General features: G+C 43.2%; 1 protein-coding gene across 3 annotated transcripts in view; it reads left to right on the top strand.

Annotated features, from left to right (window-relative positions):
• The window catches only part of vti1a (vesicle transport through interaction with t-SNAREs 1A), a 109,567-nt gene extending 96,263 nt beyond the window's left edge, over positions 1-13,304 (top strand). The window contains exon 8 of one of the 3 annotated variants that reach the window (XM_034558254.1): positions 9,193-13,304. In XM_034558254.1, the coding sequence (XP_034414145.1) occupies positions 9,193-9,286 (94 nt within the window). In that variant the 3' untranslated portion in view covers positions 9,287-13,304. The remainder of the gene's footprint in view (positions 1-9,192) is intronic. The other 2 variants (XM_034558255.1, XM_034558256.1) reach the window with 2 other exon arrangements.
• The last annotated feature ends 13,916 nt before the right edge of the window (positions 13,305-27,220 follow it).

Genomic DNA, 27,220 nt, shown 5'->3' with positions numbered 1-27,220 from the left:
TTTTTAGATATCTGATCCATGGCAGATTGAAACAACAACTCCAGATGAAGAGAGGTCAGCCTTCCACTTTATTCCTTATTTCACTAGTTTTGAAAGTCCTTTGCTGCCATATCCCTCCCTGATGGCAATACCAAACCAATAGATGACTAGTCCATTCATTATTCTCTGAAAGAAAATGACTAATGTAAAGACATTAAGGTGCACGATCCACATGGACTGTTCAGTGACATTTATGTGTTTCAAGTGACCTTATATTGACCTAACGGAACATTCAGCGTCTAGATTCCTCATACATTTGTCATATTCATTAGCATTATTAAAAATGCAGTTTGTTATAATCAACACGGAAGATAAAAAATAGGGAAACATTAAGTTTCTTCTTCATAGGAGGGTTTAACGGGCATCCAGTTTACTAGTCTGTTAAAGTCACTTTGATTACAAGTTGTAGACTTTAATGTATATTAATAAGCAGTCTGCTCATGTGTATTGGATCTGTAAACCAGTGTTTCTTTTGCTGGTATGCTCCATGCATTGACGCAGGCAGAGATGCGCACGGTCAAGAAAGACTATGTGAACAAAGTTTGTCATAGACAATGTTTTATTTTTTTAACTGACATGTGAGGGGATGTTTGCAGGCAAAACATGTTTTGTTTTTTTTGACTTGGCCAGTGCAAATTCTTTGTATATTTGTATAAGAAGAGGGTCAGCTTGTGTGTGGGTGTGTGTGTGTGTGTGTACTTGTATGTTCTGTGTGTGTAGATGTGTTTGTGCATGCTGGTGGGCAATATTGCAACATCGTCCGTATCTGGAGACACTCAGGATGCAGAACTAAAACCACACAGGACTTGAAGCAAATATTTGGAGAGTTGCTTTAAAATGGCAAACAAACACCACGCGAATGAGCTTCCTTACCAGTTAATAAAAAGACTCAGACATAAACACTAATATCCTCAGCGCTGCTTTGTCGTGGAATCCTAAACATACGTCCCAAAGAGTTTAAAGCATGTGTCTAATGAATGGTTTTGTTTTGAGCAGAAACCAGTTTTAGGCACCTCACTGTCGTGACAAGTCCTTGTGAAGAGAAGTGTTTTGATTCCAACTTGTAAAAAACTGTCTAAAAACAGCTACGGGGGACAAGGCACGATAAGGAAATAGATGTCCAGTCTTTTCCTCACTACCACATCTTTAAATGATGTCCTCTACACTCCGAAATACAAATGGAAGTCTTTTGTGTCGTGAAAATGTTCCCATTGTGAGTCCAAACATTTCATGAGTCAGCCAGACAAAGTCCGGTCATATTTCATAACAATAGAGTTGGTGTTAGGTGTCAGACTGTGGATGTGTTACGTGTTATGTGCTTCCCCACTGATACCAACGCGAAACAGAAAAACATCTTAGGATATCTCTCCGTAAAAGTAACGACAACAAAAACACATAAAAGGCTGTGCATTAATTGGATAAAAAAAACAACTCTGTGATGCATAAGCAGTCTCTTTCCTCCCAATCTGTGTCACTGTGTTGTACCAGTAACAAGGCATGCAGATGCCATTAACCACTGCCTCGGGTGTCCTACGCTCCCGAAGCGTCCCAGCTCTACTTCTCCTGTCTCATTTCCTTTTTTCTTCTTCTTTATTGCAGTTGAGCAGTAGTGTGCTCAGTGATGATTTATGTGCTTTAATGAGATTTCAGTGCTGAACAAACAATACAAATGTATGGACATCATAGTTCTGGAAGCCTACAGCTCTGATGGCTAATGTTAGGCTCTATTTTTTCCCCCGTGGCCAGTAATCGGATCTCCAGCTGACCCTCGCAGAATGTGGACTAGAGGGATTTGGGGTTTTGGGAATTCTTGGCAGAAAGGATCAAATGTGAGGAAAGCCGTGTAGGAATATTGAATCTACTCTATTCTATAAAGCCCAAGTCAAGTTGTAGTGGAATGAAGAATGGGTCATTTATATATGTGTATTTCTTCATAATTAGAATACAGAAATACTGTGAGCAGAGCTTGCACTGAGCACAAGTTACGGATCTGGATTTCCTTTCCATCCCAGTGACTATGACAGAGTAGCAAAGGGAACTTCATCTCACTCTAGTTTGCTCGCATAACAGAAACTTACTCCTGGTGTGTTTTTCCCTCCCTGATGAGTTAAATATTTACCTCCAATATCGCTACTACAATATGTTTCCAACACAGAATACCTGTCCCACTTAATTATTTGAGCCACTTTGCAATGTTTAACACACTATTTAAATCCCTTTCTTTCTACTCCAAGTGTGTTACCATACTGCCGTGACAACCAGCTGATTATAAGGGCTATTATTCCTTTTGAGTCAACTAATAAAACAATCTAAATTCTTTAACTGTCTTTTTTCATTGTCAGCTCCTAAGCATTAAAACCCATAACATTAGAAGGCGTGAGTACTTTTACTTTCATCGCCTACATCGACAGTTGTGCTGTAAATATGGGCTGTTGACATGCTCTTGTAGACTATAAACCTGGTGACGTGACAAGCACATAGGGTAAACATAATTTAAAAAGTGCTTCCTATCAACACACCCCTCCAGCAAGAATAATGGAAGTAGAAACAGGAGTTGAGAAAAGGCGAGAGGAAAATTCTATCTACTGAATGAATGCACTGAATGTCCAATAGAGAGAACGGAAAGGGGACATGGATGAGGATGGAGATCCAGGAGATAGGGAAGACGGAGGAGGCCGAGGGTTCAGCCAGGTAACCAGGCAGGGGAATGATCTGTGTATGTATTGAGCACCGAAAGCCACCTGTACATCATACCGCGATGAGGAGAAACTGCAGCAGCAACACAAAATTGCTACCGGCAAAAAAAAAAGAAGGTTCTTAACAATTCCAGACGCAGTTGTAATGTATTCTCTCCATCTCCTTCACCTACTCTTTTTTTTTTTTCATTTCCCTCTCCATCTCCTTTTCTCTCTCACCGTTTTTTTTCACGTCTCACATATTCTTGCATATACACGCTCTCTTCCCACGCCGAATGTCCTCCTTCTTTTTACCTCCCTCTCTCCAGCCCTCCTCTTTCTCAGACTTCTTCTATACTCCCTCTCTTTCCTCCTTGCAACACTTTTTTTGGGAGAAAAATGGGTCCCGGTCTAGGCTGCTGCTATAGCCGGGGTTGTTAGCCACCAAATAAAAAATGCATGAAGTTGTAGAGCCCCGGTGCGGTTCTCCTGCATCAAGTTGGTGGAAAAGAGGGGGAGTAAAGTGGGATCCAAAGAGAGAGAGAGAGAAAATCAGGCTGACATGAAATACCTCGCTCAGACCACGTCCTCCACATAAAAACCTGTCCATCTTTTGTCAGTTTTCTCAGTTGCGAAAAAAAGATATTTTTTGTCAATACAGGTCAAGAAGAGGTTGCCGTCTTTTTTTTTTTTTAGGGATCGATAATCTCAACAGAAAAAAAAAATTGAGAAACTAGTTCAATTTGGAAAGCAGTTTTATATTTTGTTAAAAATAAATGCGTTGTGAGAACAATGTCCAATATTCTTCGAACAGTCATTCCCAATGACCGGGATTGGAACCCGCATGCCGGTCGCAGGATAATTGTCTTTTATATCTTCAGTACACTACATCCATACAATATGTAGATTTTATGGTAAATTAACAGATTTAAAGCCACAATCACCTAATAGCGTTGAGGTGTATTTACATAAATACTTGGTTTTAATAAACATGTATTGTGTGCTCTAGAGCTGCAATGATAAGTCCAGCCGACAATTTTCCTGCAAAAAATGTACAATGTGAGAATTCGCCATATTTCTTTGTTTAATTTCATTTTAAACTGAATACAACAAACCCAGTCATAATCAAAAGATATCAATAACCCAAGTATTACGGTGGGTTTTATCTGATCAATTGCTGGAGTGATAGAAGGTTACCGTCTCTTCTTTACATTTAGATCACAGACTGTATTTGTATATAAAATATGAAGGGAAACTGTATTCATGTTAATAGACATTTATCTGTTCAGTATTACATCATGTTACTATCGTGACGTCTGAGTGTGGAGGTGTGTTCTTAAATATTGTTTGTGATTAAGGACTTGATGTTGGAGGCTCTAAATAATTACACTAAACAGCTTTAATTAAAGACCTACTTCAGGTGCGTGCGTGCGTGCGTGCGTGCGTGCGTGCGTGCGTGCGTGCGTGCGTGCGTGCGTGCGTGCGTGCGTGCGTGCGTTGAAAATCATCATTTGTCCTGAACACCCCCTTAGGGACAATTGGCAAAACATATGTGGCGGGATTAGATCTCTCCAACAAACGGGTCAAGTCATTATCTCTGCAGAGCAACATGAACCCGATCTGATTGTTGTGGATTGTTCTCGCACATTCTTCCTCGTCTCATTCACTTGATTAAAGCGTCGCACGTTTCTCACCTTTCTTCACTCAAACTGGATTGATAGCAGGTCCATCTCTACCTTTATTTTGTCATCTGACAGCCCCTGTGTGTGTGTGCGTGTGTGTGTGTGTGTGTGTGTGTGTGTGTGTGTGTGTGTGTGTGTGTGTGTGCGTGCGTGTGTGTGCACTTACACACGCATGATGAAACATTTATCTGTATTAGTTTGTTATAATAACACAATGCATTAGTTAGGACTTACCCCCACCAGCGTTCTACCTCCATGTCCATCACTCAAACCATTTGTGAACACATTGATCCTTCCCTCCCTCATCCCCCCTCCTCCCCCTCGCCTTTCCCATGCTGTATATTCCCAGGGTTTGGAGGGAGGAGAGCCAGAATGGCTCAGACAGCCATTGATTTTTATTTTATTGGTCTACTAGTGGAAAGAGGAGGGATAGGGGAGGGCCAGAGAGATGCAACTCTGCAGCTAAGTTTCCTCTTAGTGGAGCGTGTGTGTGTGTGTGTGTGTGTGTGTGTGTTTGTGTGTGTGTGTGTGTGTGTGTGTGTGTGTGTGTGTGTGTGTGTGTGTGTGTGTGTGTGTGTGTGTGTGTGTGTGTGTCTGTGTCTGTGTCTGTGTCTGTGTCTGTGTCTGTGTCTGTGTCTGTGTCTGTGTCTGTGTCTGTGTGTGTGTGTCATTGAAGGGACTGGGGAATCTCGGGAGCTGATGGAGTTGGCGCTAGGGACCTGGACCCCACAACACACATACCCCTATACACACACACAGAGCTGAGGTGTATCCCGGTGCTCATTAGAGCTGGTAATAAGGCTGTTCTGCTGGAAGAGGTGGGAAAAAAACTGGGTAAGGAAGAGAGGGAGGAAGAGGGTGGGAAGGGAGAAAAAGAAGAACAAAAAAAGGTAGATTTTAAATTTTAATAACACTGGTACGATTTTGTAAATCTTTCCTGACAGAAAAGTCCTCATTATTTTCATCTGTCTCCGAGGAGCCTCTCCTCCAGCTCTGCTTCCCCGAATAAACGGACTTCTCTCTCTCTCTCTGTCTTTCTTTCCTCACTCCACCTCTCTATTTCTGTCTCTCCACTCGTTTTTTTTCTCACTTGTTTTTCACTCTCAGCTGTTTTCTTGTCCATTTCCGTCCTTCCTGCTTGCTTTATTTTTTGCTCTCCTTTGCATTCATCATCTGGACTCACTCGCTCACATTGGTGCTGTATACCTGAGCTTTTCCATCTAGTAAGGTGTCAGCTGACTGGTTGACTGCGATGAAGGAACATCAGGAGCCAATAGAACGACCAGTATCGAGTGCTGTTATTGGCTAGTGTCTTGGTAACAGTTACTGTTGGTTTGTCTACATATGAGTGGGGGGGGGGTGGGGGAGAGACAAAATACTTGGGGATCATAGTAGGGGGTAGGATTCTCAAACTTGGTGTGCAGGAGTGTGTATATGTGTGTCAGCATGTACATCTGCACCCTTGTACGTGCGCTGTTTGAATCACTCACACATCCCCAAATTTCCCCTCCACACACACACACACACACACACACACACACACACACACACACACACACACACACACACCCCACCTCCCCCATGTCAAGTGTCAAAGCTGGAGGATGGATCCGGTTTGATAAGTTCTGTTCTGTCTGGCCACGTGTCAGAGTGGGATCAACCATACGGCAGAGGAAAACCATGTTCTTTACTCTCCTACCTCCCAATTTTTGGGATAAAAAAAAAAAGAAAAGCAAAATTATTTTTGGGGGGTTTGCCAGGGGTCAAGTTTTATGCTCGCTGCTTTTGTTACCTGAACATTTTACATGACATTTAAACTGAAATGATTGTAGAAGCTCATTTGACTTGTGAGCTCATCGTAAAGTGCTTTGCTGGATGCAAAAAATAAATCTGTAGTGACAGATATGATGTTATGAAAATGGTCTGTCCCCTGGGATTTTCTTTTTCTTTTTAAAGAAACAAGTTGTTATTAGTGACCAAATAGAAACGATGAGAAAAAATCAACTTTATTATTTCTCTTTTAAAGTATTGATTTATATCACTTTGTGAGATTGAAGACATAAAAAACAATTTTCCCAGGTCATAATATTACACAAGTAGTAACTTTCCAGCCTCATCACCTGTGGGGTGATTTAAAGCAAAGTGATGTCATCAATATCCTCGCACCTCAAGGAAAACGCTGTAGCTCTTTACGGTGTCACAGACACTATTTCTTAGTTTTATCATTGCACAAGTGAATTATGACTGTGTGTGTGTGCGGGTCCGCGTTGTAACCTTCACAAAATCTTGCAAAAGCACTTGAATTATTGCGAGCATTAGAGAAGGATATGATTACTGGTTTGGCTGTTTTGTTGCTCACGGTGGATTAAAACACACAGCTAGAAAAGTGAAAGGCATACTTAGGTTTTGAGTTGTGGCGAGATTGAATTTAACCTTCGAAGGTTTTTGGTTGGCCAGTGCTACATTGGCATCCAGCTTCTGTTTAAGGGTTTGAGCCGCGGCAAATAAGATCAGCTACTTTACATTAGACTGCAAGACATGTTTTGTTAGATTGGTGTACAGAGAACCAGTTTAGGTCAAAGTAAGTATTTTTTAGAATATCTGTCCCCTGAGAAAAAGTTCTTGAATCTCAGCACTGTCATATTCCTTACTGCTTTGAACATTTTCGTGTTTGAAGTTATTCCGCGTTGTCTGCCACCAAATCAGACTCCTTTTTAATGAATGCAATTTTTACCGAACAGCCCCCTCCCCCTCCCTCTCTCTCCCTATTGCTCTAAGCACCCGGGCTCCTCATCCATGAGGCTAAAACTAACTTCCTGTTCATTTTTCCACCCTGAGGCCTCGTGTCATGCTTCCCTCTTTTCCCCAGCTGAAAAAGTAACAAACAGCATAAAGCGATCCGGATTCTCCCAACACACACGCACACACACGCGCACACAAGCACCTCCTCTGGGTATTTGGCTGGGATAAATAATCATTGTAAATAATGAATGTCAATTAATCGGGGGAGACGTGGCCTTGCTAAGCATGCTCTGATTAGTGTTTCAGTGGGATCTCCCCAGCTGGCTTTAGCCAATCATCTCCGCCTCATCATAGCATCACTAATACGACTTCAGCTCCCACCACAACATAGGCGTGTTGCTGGTATTTGTTGCTTTTGGGTTGGGGGTTGTATGGTTACACAGTATGGTTTAAGACAGGAACGGGATATAAAAATATACCATAGCTGTTACTTGTGTTTTTTATACTGCATTATCCTGATAAGATATGCATTTATTCAAGGGTAAACTGTCTACTTATAAAGCAGAGCTTCTTACAAACAGTAGTTGTAATGAGCTCTCTGGTGAAGGCAACGCAGAAGTGCTTTAAACTTGTATTCTTTCCAATTGCCAGAAGGGGGCAACTCTTCTGGTTGCAAAAATAATTTTAGACACGGTAACAATTTTTGTTCTCCTAAAAATGACTTATTGAGCGTTCGGTTGTTCTGCTCCACCCTCTGTGTCACTTCTGGTTGCAAAGAAAACCGAGATGACGACGGCGGCTAAAATTCCAAAGTCGAGGTTTCAAAACGGCAGTCAACAAAACCAATGGCTGTCGTCACGGTGACCACATCCACTTTTTAATGGTGTTATACAGGGAAACGTGGTAATGGTGTGTTACAAGTGATTGGTTATAGTTTAAAAAGGTTGGCTGGAGAGTCCAAAGTGCAACGTAGACATTTCTCTGCACAAAGGAAATGCAACCACGTAAGCATAAAACGCTACTGCGATACATTTTTGTCACGCCTTTGGCCGTGGGTTTTAGACTAAGTGTGGAGGCTACTGCCAGTCCGAGCCGGTGGACTGGAGGAGGCTGTGTCAGGCTCAGACTGGTGCTTTAGAGGGTAGCAGGGTGACTGAGCAACCAGCCAGCCCCCCCTCCCCAGTGATAAATGGCCACAGCATGGGCTATTCATCTCCTGCTTAGAGAAGTGGACAGTGCCCCCCTCCTCGGCCTCTCCTCCACATGTCAGCAAATGTGATAATTCTCTCATTTGTCAGGAGCAGCGGAGGGTTCAGAGTTTGTGTGTGTGTGTTTGTGTGTGTGTGTGTGTGTTTGTCTGCGCGTGTGCGGTGATGCAAACTCTGGAGAGTTTTGGTGAACACGCACGTGTGATGAGTTGAGAGGCCTGTAACTCCTCCGCACACCAGCACACACTCCCTTTCTCCAGCCCTCCTTTCCCAGCTTTGTGTGTTTTTGGTTCAAAGCCCCCATCTTGTCAAGTTTACTTAGGTCACAGTGGGAACATTTAAATGTGCAAAAGAGTGAGTCGTTTTATGGCATATTCCATCAGCAATTCAGTGATTTTTTATTACCTCCTGGAGACTCCCGAGACACTTTTTTGTTCTACTTTATTGGGCAAATAAAGTTTGAGTGCGTGTGTTTGTGTGTCATGCTTGTTTATAAGTGTTTTGTATGTTCATATATGTGTACACACATCAGTATGACATTTTTACAGAGGCTACGAGTGTGTTTACAAAGTGCTGCAGTTTTGGAAATATTGTGTGTGTGTGTGTGTGTGTGTGTGTGTGTGTGTGTGTGTTTGTGTTTTACACTCCCATGCCTGAGATTGTGTACCAGTAAATAGAATGTCTGCAGACCTCATGGTAGCTATTAAACACGATAAGCCTCTAGCTGATGGCTGGTCATTTAGTTTGCACATAAACATGTGACTGTTTTACGTGTTCTCTGCCATAACACGAGGACCTCTGTGAACCCTGCCTGATCTCTCTCGCCCTTTCTCTGTCTCTCTGCAGGATCATCCAGAATCGGGCCCTGGTCTTCATCCTCGGAGCCATCATCCTTCTCACCATCATCCTGGCCATCTATTTCAATCTGCGAGGCCACTGATCTCCCCCCTCTACACACATATACTCGCGTGCACACACACACACACACACGGACACGCGCGCATGCTTCTCCCCTGACACAAATACAAACACACACATGCGTGATTAATAGCGACAAAAGCGTTGTTCTGCTGTAATTAGGACAAATGGTCCCCATGAATCACTGTTTCCAATGTCTGACAGGGAGCTTTTTTTTTTCTTCCATCTCTTTCTCCTTTCCTGTTTGCTGTTTCTTTCTCTCTTTCTGTCCCTCTCAGCCTTCATTTTCCACTTTGCTTTCTCTTTCTTTCTTCTTCTTCTTTCTTTTCGCCTCTGTTTTGTTCTCTCTCTCTCTGTCAGGCTCTCTCACACATCTCCAGGGACAATAGGGAGAGATGTTTTTATGATAGTTATAATATTTTTCATGGCGTCGTCCTCAGCGTGCTTCTGTGCCCCATCCTGTCCCTAGGTGAACAAGGCCTTGTTTTTTTTGTTTATTTCTAACTCAAAGCGGAACAGATATGTAGATTTTTTTTTCTTCTTTTTTTCTTGTGATGGGTCAAGTGTTACTCCGAATGTGTGTGTGTGCATGCATGGGAGACGGGGAGAAAGACACTGCACACTTATGTATGTTCGCATGTGCATGACTGACAGTCATGGATTGGGGGGGGGCCCGCGCCGTGTTTGTTATTAACACCAACATGCTGTAATATGTATGAGCTTGTGTAACTAAATGATTCAGCTCTTCTTCACGTAGCTCCGACAAAGCAGAGGTGAGTGCCTTCAGATAAGATATGCTGTACACACCGCTTCTTTAAAAAGCTCAGGCGAGCCCAAAATAGACGAGCGGCGCAACCTTGAAAAGAGAGATTGCGCATAAAAAGGTTGAGGTCAGTTCAGCTTCAGTTCAGTCAATTAAGGGGAAAGAATTAGCGCATTTAAGAAAGGATATATGAACATTTCAAGAAAGTTTTGTGATTCAGAAAATGAAATAAAATCTACTCCTTTTAATTTGTTTTTAATACAAAAGGGAACTGACCCCAACCTTGACACACACAGTACCTAAATACAGAGAAAGTTTTCCTCACACATAATAACAGCTTTATATCTACATTTGGTACAATTCCCCTGCATCACTCAAACACAGACTTCCTGAAGACTTTTAATGTATCTATCATTGTGGAAAGTTATCGGCATCATACTGTAACCTTAAAATCTACATCATAGAATAGTGTTTTGCTCTCAATACAAGTGATTCTGTGACTATTTATTTATAAATGCAATTAACGTTTCCGTGTTAGAACTGTACATTTTATTAAGTTGAAAGGTATTTACTCTAACCACATGTTTTCTTCATGATTTTTGGGTGTTCAGTGATTAGACTATACATTGCAAACTGCACACCAGGACCAACTGCAATGTTTTGTGTGTTCTTCTGTTCTTATAAATGGATCAAACCTGTTTTAGAACTGGCACTTTCTGTTCTATATATTTCTTGTCAAGATTGTGATGCAGTCCTTGTGTCTGTGTTTACCTGCACGCTGACTGATGATGTGATACATTTGCAGGTGTTTGAAAAAGAAACGTGTGCGTTAGTTTACTGCTGTTTAATTCTTCAGGGGAAAGCCATTCTTCAGGGGGTCTCGGCAAATCTAAATTTAAGAGCATATTTGGAGAATTTTCAGAAGTTTGAGATGCATGAAAGTAACGCTGTGCACGCCACAAACACACTTGCATACACACACACACACACACACACACACACGCACACACACACACACACACACAGGAGTGAAGTATAGGAGTGTGCATGTGTCTCCTGTGGTCGTTGTGGTGGTTCCCAGCGAGGACATTTGCTATTCTGTTTCAGCGCCACGGTCTTCATTTTCGAAGATGCGGGGGTGTCAGAGTGGTGAGCCCCCCCCCCCCCTCCAAACCACCATTCCACAGGCCCTTACTAGCCGCAGCGCCGCCGTCTGTTTCAAAGCCTCAAATTAATGGCCAACAAAATAGTGTGCCTTTGACCGTCACATGCGGGTCCGACCCACCAAGACTTGTCATTAAAGTAGAGGAATAATGAACAAGGGAAGGAAGCAAAGAGGAGGGAGAAGGAAGGAAGTGTAGGAGGAAGCATGGCGGTCGGGGGGCGAGGCGGGTCGTGGGGGGTGAAATCCCTGGCAGTTTCACAAACCTCATCTGGTAACGACCCTCTGTGATTGTTTTTTCACCCTGTGTGTGTGTGTGTGTGTGTGTGTGTGTGTGTGTGTGTGTGTGTGTGTGTGTGTGTGTGTGTGTGTGTGTGTGTCTGCACGTGGAACCGACCTACGAGCCGATGTGCTCTCTTCTCCTCTCTCTTTCGCTCCCTCCCCACACCTCCTGCTCCCCCCTTTTCTCTCCCTCTCCTGCCACCTTTTCTCCCCCCCCCCAGCCTGTCAGATGAGCGGAGCAGTAGCGAGCGAGTGAGCGGTGGAAGGCAGCGTGGCGGCGGCTTCTATTTGAAGTTGTAATGGTGTCAAAAAGTCAGGGCTGACTGACAGACGTCAGTCCCACAGGGCCTCATTAAAAACAGACCCACTTGACAAGGAAATAATTGAGCGCCTGCGACAACTCGGGGGCCCCTCCGCGTTTTTAGATGTTTTTATTTTCTTTTTATTATTAGTGCCGAGCTATTATGTTCATTAAGAAATGGCATTAAAACAAGTTTTTAAAAGCGGGGAAATGGAGGGAGGGTTAGAGTGAAGGCGGGATGCATGGAGGTGGGAAGATAACGATTTGTTTAGAGCCCCCGTCCTGTTTTATTATTTAAACGGGAGCACTGTCATGTGATACCTTGGCAGACGTTGGCTATCATATGCCACCTCCTCCCTTTTTTTTTCTCTCCTTTTTCCCCTTTTTTCCTCTTTTACTCATCCCTCGCTTTCCCCACGCTTTCATCTTCCCTTCTTCCGTCCATCTCTCTTTCTCCACCTGCACATCCCTCTCCCTCTCTTCATCCCTTTCTTTCTCTCCCTCTGAGCGGCGAGTGTCGTTGGAATATGAACTAGATTATTCATCAATGCCCCCCACACTGCCACTCCCCCCATCCGCTGATTTGGTTTTCGACAAGCGTCTCACCGCAGAGGGCTGACGATGAAAACTTGTCAAAAATAGGTTATATCTTATTCCATGGGGCAACAATAGCAGCAGGTACAGACACCTTTTAATATTTAATTTAGACGGGTGTTAACCCTCCTTAAGTGACTCGAGCTGTGTCTTCCATACAGACACCAGGAGAGAGACGTGGTGGGGGGGCCGAGCAATTAATTATTTGATGTCTGAAAAGTGATTTTGAAGCTCTCCCTGCCTTCTCCTGTTTGCCAGAGAGAGGTTGGAGTTGTTGGGTGTCCCCCGTTCATCTTCTACACCAACCACGTCTCCAGCATGGCCGTCCTGCGAGAGCTGAAACATTACCACTCGAATCACAATCACAACCTCGCTCCACTGTGCCTCACTTAATACGCTATTGATAACACGAGTGATCATATAGCAATGTTTTTGCTCTCTTATTTCATCAGCAGGAAATTATTATCTTTTACTACTCCATCTTGCGTCAGTCTGTCTCGCTAACATCCCCCGGTGCCCAGCGTAACAGTCATTCCCGTCCTCTCTAGGTTAACATCATTTTTTCCCCTCAACAAGGAGCCTCTGTGATGCACTGCCATTACAAAAAGCCTGATGTTTGTCAGCCATTCAAGACGACGAGGGATTGCGTCCCCTGGCGTGGGGGGCGGGCCTTGAACGGGATAAACGGCTCCAGTGGTGGGATCACGGCGGGAGGGTGGGGCTCTTCGTCTCCAGGAGTGTCCATGATGCCGCCGCCCCCCCCCACAACACACAAACACACGTGTATTAAAGGAGGCCCTGCAACAACAGCTACCCAAGAAAACCCCACAATGGCGCTGTTTGAGAACTACAATGAATCTTCCACTGTTTGATTCAGCACACACAGAAAAGCACACATGCTCTGCTGCACGTATGGTGGACCCCCCCCCCCCCCCCCCCCCCCCCCCCCCCCCGATAAAAAGACACACACACACACATGCTCTAGTGTGCGGCTGTTAAAAGAGGAGCCATGTTCTCTGTTTGTACACGGCACCAGTCCTAGCAGAATGGCTTTCTTTCTTTTCTCGGCCCTTTATCTGTCTTTTATTTCGCCCCCATCAGCGCTGTCGACCATTTTAATGGTGTTTGTGCTCGAGAAGAAATGACAATGCCCCCCATTATTTGAGCAGCCTTACATACATGGATATGTGCGTGCAGGATGTGTCCCCCTGTGGTTCAGATGGAGCTGGAGGGCTCGGTGCAGTAAAAAGCCTACGTTGGACTGTGTATGTGCACGATATATCTGTTTGTGTCCATCTGTGAGGCCTCGCATTACTAATTCATCCTGTCGACCGTTTCGTCTCGTTTCCTCCAGACTCTGCTCGTGAAACTATAAAGATGGATTTTTGTGATGTCTGTCAGTGTCTTGTGCCTAACATCTGTCATTAAAGCAGTTCTGAATCTCCGTAACCAAGGCGCCGTGTCATGAGTTGCATTTCCCTCCTCCAGCCCGCCGAGTGCTGTCATTGAACAGACAAAAAAACAAGGGAGGAGGTAAAGCTGCGGAGCTGACATTTTCAAACCTGTGTGCAGCCTTACATACATGTGTGCCTTCTTTTTGATTTTAAGGGCACACCTAGCCTTGTACAGAAGACTCTAATTCTGTTTTGCCATGGAGACAATAGAAACACAAAGAGCCAGGTCAGAGCTAGGCTGAGCCAGGCTAAACCACTCGGCACTCCCCCCTCTCCCCTCCATCTTCATCCAGCTCTCCCCGTAGAATACTGCCTCAGCCTTTGAACTGAAATTAACACTTTACCACTACAAAGACATACAGTTGTAACCAGCAATGTCATTTGCATGACAATGGTGAGTTGGATAAAATGGAGCTGTTTTATAGTGGCAGAAGCTTTTACTTACATTTATTTGTCGGTATTTCTCTCTCATTTGCCCTTTCAAATACATTCTTACCGTATGTGAATGTGTACAGTGTGCCAAAGTAGATGGTAAAGATAGCCACGTGTGTTGAATAGATTCCCCCTATACTTAAGCAAAAGTAGCCAGCAAATTCATAACTGGTTATGCTCAGCATAGTTTCTACAGTGTTGCTGTCCATTTTAAGAGCGGACGAATGATAGTAAGAGACAAATGAGAAGAAAAGTGGTGATAAGCGTAAAGGAGGTGGGTTTGCCTGGGAGGCACTCAGTGGCCTGGACGTTCAGAGAGAGGAGGGTTTAGTCTGGTTCGCCCCTGTACATTAATTTACTTTGCATATGGTGTCTTACCAGACACGATTCTAAATTTCCAACTGGGAGGCATCAGTGGAGGAATCACTGTCTTCAAAAGATGGCCTGCCAGTCACGCTCCTCCCGTAGCCAGAGATCTGAGCGTGCGCTGATAACCCGCGACATCTTTCTGGAAAACGGGGAGTCGATCAGCTTTGATGGAGCACATCCGCCATGACAGGCTACTGAAGAGCTCGCTAATCAACTGGGGAGGGGAGGAAGGTGGGGGCATCGCTTAGCATGACAGCACCGAGGAGAAGGTTGGTGGAGTGGGGGATGGATGGAAAAGGTGTGCACATACTTGTTCACTTCGAGACATGCAGGTGGATGGAAGGGTGTCTGAATGAGAGGGAAACAGGAATATGTGTTAGCATTGTCTGTAAAAAAAAAAAAAAAGAAAGAAAACCCCAGCAGCCTGTTACCTACTCCCCCCTCTATAAAACCTCCGACTCAGATGGTTGGTGGCAATTAAATATTCATGAGAGGGCATCCAATCCCAGAGCTCGCCGGCCCGTTTTCTCCTCATAGGCCAGGAAGTTGAATTGGATTCTTATGAGGGGGGCCTGTTCCGTGGGGGTCAATTGAATCGGGAGTCTTAAGGTTAAGGAACCAGTATGATGTCCACACATGTCCCTCCGCCTCTCTGAAAATACACAGCACATGAAAGAATCCTGCTTGGTTTCTTATTTTATAAGGTTGGATCCAGCGGAGAAGTTGGAACAATCGGTACAGTTTACACAAGTCCCATTTACTCACAATATTCACTCAAGCCCTAAATTATGAACCAAACTTTCCCTGAAATACCTTGCACGCACACACGCAGCTTCTTCACTGCACACACAGCCTTACACACACAATGCCACATCTCCTTAAGCAGACTGACTGTACACACACACACACTCAGGCGTACACACACAAAACACACACCTCTCTATTGAGACGTATGGATGTGGCAACAAAATGCACAACTTTTTGTTCATCTCAAGGACTTGTGAGGGCCCCAGTGAACTGAGAGGCCATATTGATTTTCCCTCTTTTCATGCTGCGACTCTGGGATTACCCATTTTCTCATTCATTTTTAAAGACAACTCGTGAGATTCTTCCTCCCCATTTTCTCTCTGTTTCTTCCCCCCCCCCCCCCAACACACGCACACACACACATATACACACACTCCCCCACCAGCACAGCAGTTGTATCCACCCCTTTTCCACAGCCAAGTCCCTCCTTGACCCTGAAAATTGTAATTCAGCCATAGATCACAGCTGCTGAATATTAGGGCTTGCAAAAGCAGTTAAATAAAATATGTTGAAATCGTCCAATCCCAAAGGCTACGGCAGAAATTCTAATCAGGTGAGAGAAAGGGGAAGGAGTCAGCAGGAGGATTATGGGTAAAGAGAATCGTCTGGATCTACTGGCCAAGAGTGAAGAGCTGACATAGAAGTGGGATTGAACCCAAACCTAGCAATCATTGCGCTGTACCATGAAGTAGGATTGACTGTAATGTACCTTTTACCTACAAATTTGAATTAAATCAGGTCAATGCAACAAACAATCCAGTGACAGCTGATGGCAGCTTGAATTTCTTCAGTTTTCTTTTATTATTTTTTTATCAAATAAAAAATATGATCCATGAATTAGAATTGTGTTTTATATCAGAAAGGTGTTTTGAAAGAAACATAATTAAGTACAGTCTTACTGTGTAGCATTGTCTGTCTCGAGGTCTTTAAAGTCGTCAGTTTCTCGTAACCTGTAGTGCCAACCAAACTGTTTGCAAAATAATTGAGTCTTGAGGTGTTAATGAGCTCATTTTATGCTAAACAGGCCAATAACACATTTGGCCTTTAGGCCTTTCTTTGACCAACGTAGGAGGGGGTCCAAACATATGAATTATTCTGTTGGCTTGTTAAAGTGAACTACAAAGGTTGACCCAACTCAGGACCACTCATGGGACAATTCTGCTTCGGTTTACCCAGATTTATGTATTTTTTTTTCCATAGGGTGAAGAACAAATATATCTTGCATGAACTGCTCGTACAAATTCAAAACAACCTAAAAACCCATGCAAGACTTGTGTTGTTTTCTTTTATTGAAGGTACACACTTAGAATACGTCATGCTACATTGATGTGATCAGAAAACCATCAACTTGGCTCGTATACACAAACATGTCACAAGTGGTCTGAAAACTTTTCACGCCTTCTTTTCTTCATCGTTCCCACCAGCGAGCAGCCTGGACTCAGCCACATGTAAAACGGCCGGACAGTCCAGAGAGGGGTGATTGATCGCGCTTCAATCCCTCAGCGGTACTCCAGACGAGGAGACGCTCGATTACACCCTGCGATCAAAATGCTGAATTCACACAGTCCCAGAGAGAGAGCGAGAGAGAGAGAGAAAAGCAGTTAGGTTCTCAGGACTTTGTGCTTTTTTTTTGCCAACCATATAGTGCCATCACCTTGGTTCTGTCGTATCTGAGTTGGTACAACAACAACAGCAACGCAGGGAAGTCTTGGTCATTGTAGCTGAAACAAATGTTGATGAGCATTTATCCTACTCAGACCTCAGTTAGGTGTCTTTATAGAGATAAAGGTAGAAGGTGAACACTTCCTCCTGTGTGGTCGTCTCATAAACACAACGAAACGGATCAAACCCCCTCATCTTCTGTGCATTTGGAGGTACAGGAGATTGACAGCAATCAGCTTTCTTCAGTTACGCCTTCCCAGACTGATTTGAATATATCTCACTTCAAAAAAAGATTTTTTAAATGCATTATGTTAAACCACCAACTGTTGTTTATAGTGACAGCATTTAACAGCTAAAAAGTGTGTGTGTTTGATGCAGATCTTTAATTTACATTTTCCAACTGGACATAATTCTCTAAAATGCATCACTACTTTCACTTTTATAGAAATTAGAAAATATTAGGTCAAAAGTATGTAAGAGGTAAGTGATTCAGTTCAGACAGGTGACCTGCCTCAAATATAACTACAACATTAGATTAATAGTCCATTCAACTCTTAAAAGACATTTATATTAAATAACTCATTGTTTTCGTACAGTTTGAGTGATGACTATCAGTGGTAGAAGTTCCGTTTGTCAGACCTGCCTTTTAAGAACGACTGAAAGCTCGATCAAATAGTTGGCCAGACTTTGAAACCGCATCGATTTATTTAGGATTTACCTTTTTGATTCTTTGTTTGTGGAATGGTATTGTGAAATCAGACCGGACCACCGCAAGAACAAAAGCGATTCAAACCCAGTCAAACACTCCCCTTTGTCGCTGAAGAAAAGCTAAATAGCTGACTGTTGATCTGTTCTAATTTGGTTAGGCTGTAGGTAAATGTGCCGTTTTCCATTTACATCTTGTTTGCATGCCGTTCATGTGTTATCAGTGACACTTGAATGGCACTTACTTATGGTACTTTTGTAGTTTGGCTTTCTGGAAGAAACGTTACTTTCTTGATTCTTGTGGTTCTGAGTTTGTACTCATGGTTGAATGCACATATTGTAAGTCGCTTTGGATAAAAGCGTCAGCTAAATGAAATGTAATGTAATGTTTATATATCTTCAACCTTGGATCTATCTGGTATTCGCCCCTATGAGGGAGCAATAGCCGCAGCGTTATCGCAGTCAATGCAAACGCATTCTCGTGGTTTTGAAACATATAATTCATAGAAATGATGTCAATGGACAAAAAAAAAAAAAACTATTTCATGAGTTTAACAAGACAAGCTCAACCAAGCCACTGTTTGCGTCCATTGAAATGAAATGTAATCTTGCATGCTGAGCTGATGACAATGGTTGAAGGACAGGGAGTGATCTTACTGTTGCACACAACTAGAGCCTTTCAATGGAGACACGTAGTGCTCATTAATGCCAGTGGTCTTTCTACGATACAGGACAACGGCAGATTAAGTGAAAGTGGAATATGGTGTAACTAAGAACTTTACTGTTGATACCTGCCATCGCATAAAGAATGCAGTGAGGTCAGTAGCTGCACGGTGTGTAGTGCTGTGTGATTGTGCTGTGACCTTGGGATCCCATTGGTGCAGAGTGCACCATTGTGTTTATGTTGGACCTACTGTCAGGTAGCATCCTCGCTCCGTATGCTCTCTATACTTTTTCGGGTTAACATTGCCCTTTGTTGTCAGCGGAGATTAACAAACTAAAACATCTACCAATGCTGGCTGTCGTCATATAGCCATGTTGAGGTTTTTGTCGCGAAGGTTACTTTTATTTTCACATCAGTTGTGTACTAAAGTTGCTTTGCCATTGAAGACTTAATTAAAGTGGATTCTGACATCATTGTGATGCCTGGCTTGGATCTCACCAAGGTTACAGTTGAAAGAAATCTGTTTTTATTGGATGCAACCATTTGTACCTGTATTACAGTGTAGAAAATCTAAGAACATGGGTCTACTTTTGCAACCTGAAAATGTTGATTATTTGTGCCCCATAAAATGGTATCTTCACATTTTAAAAAGGTAGATCCAGTTAATTACTTGGGTCTTGCTTTTGGGACTTTGGCCATTATTCATATTTCCATTGTATTAGCAAGTGTTTGCTGAGATCTGGGAACACGGCAACATCACCAAAGAAAGTCGGATGGGTAAAGAAATAGTCAGGCGATCAGAAAGGTTGTGAACAAGCAGCAGTTTAGTCAAATTATCTAAACCATTTTATTTGGAGGGACAACTTTGGAATCCCTCATTAGACAGAACTGTGTGCACAGTACAAAAAGCTCAACATTGACCTTGAAGGACGGTCTGTAAAGCGTGATGGATCTTTACACAGTGTTGGTTATGATTCTGTTTTCTCTTCCATTCCAAGTTTGGCTGAACTGGGAGTTTGTTTAAAACCTGTTTGATCGCCATTTCTCATTGTTTTGCAATACGTGGCCCCAAATCTCACCAATGGTGAAACATTTTTCTTCACGCTGCGCGTGGTTGAAAAATACTCGTTTCAAGATGTTCACTGTTCCTTTTTGGCATCTTTGTACAACTTATGTAACTTTTTCGTTTTTGTTTCAAACCTGCCTCCTAGCAGAGAGGTTCAAGGGCGACTGTTGCTCAGGAGATGTCCTCTAATGGCAATGTCAGTGGTTTCATTCCCAGCTCATCCTGTTCACACAACCCATGTTGCCAGAATTATTTTTTGGGGCATTGTAGGTTTCTGTAAATTGTGGGATACGATACAAGTTCATTAATATGTTTTATATCAGCCTCATATCACACTTGCTAAAACATACAATGCCAAGTCATTAACGTTGTGAAACAATTGGTTAGGTTTAGGTAACGAAAGGTTAGGAAAAAGATCATGTTTTGTGTTAAAATGGTAATGTAACTTAACAAACGTAATAGCGTGAATAAATAATAATGTTAAGATCTTTATAGAACAAGTTTAAAGTCAACGTTTACTGTGGATTTCACAAGGGGCATGAACAGAGGATTCCTGGGTGGTAGTCCTGTGTTTGTATGACCCATTCACCAACTTGAGATAACATTATCAAAACAGAACTTTTGCTACTTGGTAACGTAACTTGGCGACTGGGCGTTCGTATGACTAAAGGTCCTTGAGCAAGAACCAATTGTTTCCAAGGTAGCAAATACTGGCTACCAGACCTCGCACGGGGCAGCGGCCTCACACAATCAATGATTAGGTACTCAAATGGCTTAATGACCCTTTTTGGCTTACCAGTCAACATAGAAGCATCCTTCTTCATTCGTGGCTAGAAGAAATGGCTCAAAATCCCGTCATGGGTTTTATAGACACCCAAATGCCCCGACCCATCAAGTTTGATCACATGACAACGAAGTTTGGATGGAGTGACAACGTGGAAAATGGGATCCCCAACAAAATCCTCACCATTGGGCACCCACTTACTCCACCAAAATACCATTGTGAAGAAAGTAGCCCCTGGAAACATGTTCAACCTCACCATCTGACCCAAACATCTCTTCCAAGGACGGATCCGCTCTCTGTTCACTCTGCAGACCCCTGTGAGACACGGACAAAGGGAAATCAGGTAAACACAGCACATCTTCCTTCACGTACCCATCTACCCCCTTTGACTCAGTGCGACTCATTGACCGCGTCACTGCGCATGCAGGGAAAACTTCAGTCACGAACCGGGCCGCACGGCATGACAACAACGGGGGGATACACACAAGCAAGTAGTTAACAGAAAGGGTTTTATGTAACTTAGGTAGCATGAACATAATTTAGGTAGAATAAACAGTGGTGTACAGTGTCGGTTCAACCCATACTCTCCTACAGAGAGCCAAACGGGGTCTCAGGCCGACGAGAGACCAGAGGGCCTTTTAAATGCAGCACTGGCACACAAGGCCCAGGTGTTGCCAGTGCTGCTGATTACCTCAGGTGTTTCCACTCTCATTGACGACCCTTGGCCACGCCCACCTGCAGGGACACGAGCCAGTGGCGAGAGAGGGTCTTCACACAAGTTTGAAACTCTCAACCAAAAGACAGTGAATGTGTGGTGTTAAGTTACTTTTTCAGTCGATGTGTTTTTGTTGCATCCACGAATTCAAGACAAGTCTTCACTTCATTGGGTCTTTAACATCTAATCAACTGTCATCAATGCCTGCTGCAACCGAGCCGTTAAACAATACCGTTACTGTCTATGTTCCTTCAGAATTTAGCGAAGTAACTGACTCGGGTATCACCCGTTTTACCAAAACCTCTGTGAACGTGAGGTTGTATTCTAACAGCACCTGAAGGAAACACACAGCATCATACTGCAGGTCTGTCTGCCAGGTATGAGGGCGCCACTGGAATTTAAAGAAGGGGAAAGCGTAGAAAGCATCAAAATGGTCACGACTACACAGGAATGTGAGTTCAGGTTTCAGGAATCTAATGATAAGTAGTTTGCCATCTATATGTAGCGTACCTGTCGAGTATCGCACTGGCTGGCTTTTAATTCCAGGGCAGAGTCGATGGAGCTGTGCCTGTGAAAGGTTCACAGGCCTTTTCCAGCTCGCATTGTACTGATTCAATAGTTTGTTTTAAAATATTTGAAAATACTCTTCTTAAGGTAGCAGGATAATGAATAGGCTAACAAATAAATGTAAAGCCAATGGAAGTCTATGCATAGAGTGTTCTTAAATAATGAGTAATGCATGTCAGTCGACATGGACAACTGGGAGTAAGCAGAGACAAAAGTACACAAGGGCCCAGGTTTACTTCAGCTGTCAGAATGTCTCTGCGGGCGTCCGTCAGAGCCGTAACTCCACAGGTTAAGACATACGGACTGATGGATGATGGCTATCCACCAGAGAAGACACCACCCAAGCAATGCCAGACACGTGGTCAAAGACAAGCTGAACATGAACCTGGAAGCCATGGTCTGAGAGATTTGCTTCGAAGGACAAGAAATCAACATAGAGGGATGGAAGGATGTGAACTTGGAGGAGAGAGGTGGTCAAGTTAAGTCTGAGATGGACAATTCTTTCTCTTTTTTTATTTGTATGTACATTACATAAGTCCTTAAATCACCCGGTCTCATTGTATGGGACATATCCGGCTTTGAAGTTCATTATCTAATCCCAGTAACGTAACAAGCATACTTATCTTACACAACAAACATACTTATGTTATGCGAAAAACTGACACGTCCAAAAGTTACGCTAGTTGGACACCGAGAGCATTATAGTCTGAAGCGTAGGGCCACTGAGTATATTACGTTATTTGGAGTTGGGAATGAGAATGTGTTGCCTCAAAGTGTAGTAGCACTACGCGTACAAGGGAATTGTATGTCAGGCCATCCAACTACCTTTTGCAATTGGTAAGCCTTTAATTTCTGTACTTTATTTAGCTTTTGACTTCCTGCTTCATTGTGCCCACTAAACATGAAATGCATTGAGCTTACTCAATCACGCCATGATTCATCTTAATAGATAAAAGAATAACACCAAAATATTCAAGTAACTCTGTACAGAGTATTGTATAATGTCCCAGTCAACTGTCTATCCATCCATTGCATTCTGGGACATACAGCGGCATGCACCATGGACAGATTCAGCAGCATTCATAGAGAAGAAAAGAAGACCCTTTCCTCATGTCTAAGATGTCCTTTTATGATGAGGTATCGAGGTTGGTCCTAGTGTTTTCCGTCTGGTTTTGAGAATGATTACAAATGTTCATTGGACTGGCCTCTGCCTCAATACCACCACCAAATTAAAACCCATTGAGCAGAAAAGACACAGGTATCAAGTCAGCCACAAAAAAAGTACACCCACAACTACAAGAGCTCCTTTATCATTGGGAAACCAAAGTAAAGGAATACCTCCTGGCTAGAGATGAAATAGTTGTTTTACATGTGACACACACTGATACTCAGCCAGACAGGTTGGTGATGAAGCAGAGGCCCTCCTGGTTACACTTCCTCTCCTTAAAAACAAAAATCCCCCAGCGCGGCTCCATCTTCAAGCTGATGTGCTATCGGCAGCTGAGGTCACTGGTTCATCCGTCAGAGAGGCTCCTCGCTGATGGATGGCACTCAGAGCAACGCGCGCCCAATCCGCTGTAGCCCTAACCGCAGAGAAAGGGCCTTCGTAGGAAGAGAAATAAATAAATAAACAGCAACATCAAAGGGATGTTCAAAAGAAAAACAAAGCCTGCACACGTTCGTTTGCAAACACACACACAAGCGCGCATCGGCTCTCTCGCACGCATCCGGCGAGAGAGAAAAAGAGAGGCGGAGGGGAAAAAATACAAAGGACTGAAAGCATACACATAGTTTACTCTCCAATGACACTCGGCTTGAAGAAAATCTAGACAAAACAAGGCAGAGTGGTGAAAATTGAAGTGTTTGATGGTTCGATATTCACTCTAAATAGACTCGAAAACAAAGATCAGGCCAAAACTGTGTACTGTTTCAGGTTCGTCATTAAAATCTACAAACAACACAATGATCTTTATCCTTGTGTCTTCCACTGTTTCATTGAGGGGATAAACTGCCGCTGTATGTCACCTTCCTCACCAGCTGGAAGGAGACCCCCTGGGGCTCAGTGGCCATCTCTCAATATCTATATCCTCCCCCCAACACTTAATGTTACACTTTCTCCAAATTACTTTTAAACATTAAGCCTACAATTCTATATTGTTTTCATTGTCAACAAGTCTCATGGAAAAACCTAAAACCAACAATGACTTCACCCTGTTAACAAGTACTCTCTGTGCAGTAAAAGCCTCATGTTGCCATAGAGCCCCCGAAAACAAATACAAATTCACCATTCAGCCGCACTTCCTTTATCACAAAAAAAATAAAATAAATACTAACATTCGTCAGCTGTTTAGGGAAATTATGTAGCCTTTTATTTAATTTTTATGAAAGTATATATTTTTCAACCATTAAGTCTTCAATAGGAACCAACAGACGAGCTGAAGAAGCCAGAAGTATTGAGGATGGACAACACGTTATTAGTGCTGGTCTTTTTATGGAATTTGTTGACCTCCAGTTGGGATTAAACTACACATCATGTCCGCTGCTGACGCTGTCTTCCACCCAGCCAATCACACAGAATCAAATAAATGTAAGAGCACCCTTTGTTTGAGTGTGTTCACTAATTAAATGGAGCATGTGACCAGTTAGAGCTTTTTATTTCATGCATTTCTTGATAGTAAACTGGGATTTGTAAAGTAGCACCAGCAGGCCAAAATGGAGACAACAAGCTCCAGCCCAAAAAGTAAAAGAACATTGCATGAGGTAACTTTGTGCAATCATCTATAAAACAAGTTTTAGCTCAAGAACTTTCGCCTGTTTGAGACCCACAGGATGCTTTTAAAGATGCGCCTACGTGTAATTGTGTTTGGGTTTAGCCTTCCTTCCAAAATGTGCAACATTCTTCGGCTTTTTATTGACAGAAGATGCGTTGTGATGCCAGTTAACACCCTGTACCTTGGCTTCTTGGAGCTGCTTTAAAAAGGGGAAAAAACACAACATCATTTACATTTCATCGGATTAACGATGTTCTTCTTTGTCTCATTTATTTGATTCCTGGGAACTGCAGCTAAATGTTATTGTTTCCATGATCGTGGATATTGGCAACCGGGAACCTCTGAAGACTACGAGCGCTTTGGTCGGTTAGGGAGCCCTGCTTCATGGCCTTGAGTTAGTGAGCATGGGACCATCCCATGAAATATTGAGGAAGCTGGAAGGGGGGGGGGGGGATTGCCTGACGGAGGAAGCAGTGGATGTTGTGTCAGCTCCCCCAAACCAAAACAAACTCCTTAGCCCCCCAGTGCACTCCTAAAATCAGAAAAGTGGATTGCAATATACCTTCCATTGGAAATATACCATTCTCTGTCTTGTTTTCTCACCCTCTTCCCCCTCCTCTCTGTTTTACACACACACACACACACACACACACACAAACACCAGCCGGGCTCTCCGAGATTTAATCTCATCCTTATTCCCGTACCCTTAATCTTTTCGTTTCTTTACATCTCCATTTCCACATGCAAATCAGTTCTTCTCATCTTTCTGCCTATTCTCCTTCACTTTCTGCTCTTTCTCTCTGTTTTCCAATCAGTCGACAGAGCTGCTGAATATGTGTGTGTGTGTGTGTGTGTGTGTGTGTGTGTGTGTCTCTGTCTGTCTGTCTGTGTGTGTGCGTGCGTCTAGTCAGTCAGCGAGCTACAGTACAGACAGTTTAGTACAGTTGAAAGAGCACATCAGACTTCTGCCCTGCTCTCTCTAAGGGCTGATAATATGAGCCCTTCTTACCTGTTAGGAGCTAGTGAGCCGCTGCTCCTCCCTTTAAATGAACTTCAGAGGGGGAGTCAGATTGACAGGAACACAGAGAGGGCTGCCCCGTCTGACTGGCGGTCCTGTCAAGGTGAACCCAAGGTGCTCTCTCAGGCCCAGCGCTGCTTTCCACAAGGCTGCCCCTGCTGAGCTGATTGGGCCTTAATGGTACAGTAATGACCAAAACAAGCCCACACACACACACACACACACACACATATATGCACACACATATATGCACACAGGCGGACTCACTATTGTCTCAGGCAAGGGTGCATTATCTCAAAAGATTTCAGAAACATAAAGGTCTAAGCCAGCTAATTTAGCAAGTTAACATCAGTTGAGCCTCTCTATTAATCTTTGTTTCAAAGTGTGCGCGGGAAGTATAAGGCTGAGTAGTTGTTTGAGAGACCGTTAAGAGTGCGTACAAATTCTGCATAGTAATAAAGGCGAGGGGAAGCCTCTCTTTAAGCCTCAGCACCTTAATAGCCTGTATGATGACACTTTATCTATAGTTTGTGCATATAATCACCAAACTAAAGGGGGTGACCCCGGGGCGTGGGTTCACCCGCTGACATTTGACATCTTTATAATTAACTGGGAAGGTCTAATCTCTGCCTTCAAATGACGCATGGCCACATGCCATTTAATATGCTTATAAGCACTATGTATTATTCAAATATGCAGATGAGGCTCCGTTGGAAAACAGACTTTTTGACACAGGTTTTTCCCTCCCGTCGTGGTGGGCTACGGGGGCCACTAATGGACCTGCAGGGATCGGAGAGCAACAGCCCTTCTGAAATGTTCCTTCCCTGAAAAAGACGTCAACGTTTTCTACGTCTTCTTTGTCCGCCTGCTGCTATTTGAATTGAAGCCACTCGCGAAAGACGGAACTGAAATGAGCACTTTCCAGCTTTTGTTTTAAAAAGCAATAAGAAACTTATTAAAACCTCATTATTTCCGCTGTGTAAGCGACAGCGCACTTTTATCAAGCCCTCGTTACTCTACTTAACACATTCTCTGGGACGGAGGGGACTGCTTGTGTGGTTTTTGAAGACTTCTAATAGTTTTTGTTCAGAGATGTTTGGAGGACTCGGCCATCTTTAGACTGAGTTAACCAGCAGAGCTTTTTATGGATGCGAGCTCTAACAGGGCTGGAAGAAAGAGCCTCTTATGTTCACTTTTGGCTTGAGTTACTTTTGAGAGGCTGGTGGTCGCTGGGTCAGAGGCTTCAGTGAGCCGGTAACTGCTACACGGAGCCCTCAGTCCTCACCGGAGCCTTTCACCACACTCACCACACTCACATCCTCTCACTTTGAGGAGGGAGTGAAGTCAGACTTATCAGTACTGTGTGTGTCTTGTCGATTAATTTTTTTATTTTTTTTGGGACTTTTCTTTCAATCCATATTCATGAATCACTTAGACATTTGAAAATCAATATCATTTTACAATTACATTGTAGTGAGGTCATGCACTCTCATTATCTGGAAATCACACATGCAACTATACACTAAATATATAAACCATTGTTCAATTATTCTAATGAATACAAAGTCATTACAAACAGGAATATTCATTACATCTCAGAATCCTTTTAAACACACACTTGTCCATATGAAAGTCGTTTGAAGTCTAATTCACTTTATCAAGAGCTGCTTTATGACTATGTTAAATTAGGATAGAATATTAGTATAATGACAGAAAGAAAATAAGTGATTCTTTAACCTGCCATCCTTCAATTCTCTGGTCTATTCCGTCAAGTCTTACTGGTCTGGATATTAGTGTAATTCAGACTCTTCTGCACTTCGTCATACAGTGTTGATTGTTC

The sequence above is a fragment of the Cyclopterus lumpus genome, chromosome 19, assembly GCF_009769545.1.
Source record: "Cyclopterus lumpus isolate fCycLum1 chromosome 19, fCycLum1.pri, whole genome shotgun sequence".
In the NCBI taxonomy this organism is placed as follows: Eukaryota; Metazoa; Chordata; class Actinopteri; order Perciformes; family Cyclopteridae; genus Cyclopterus; species Cyclopterus lumpus.
This window is presented reverse-complemented; position numbering and strand designations above follow the sequence as displayed.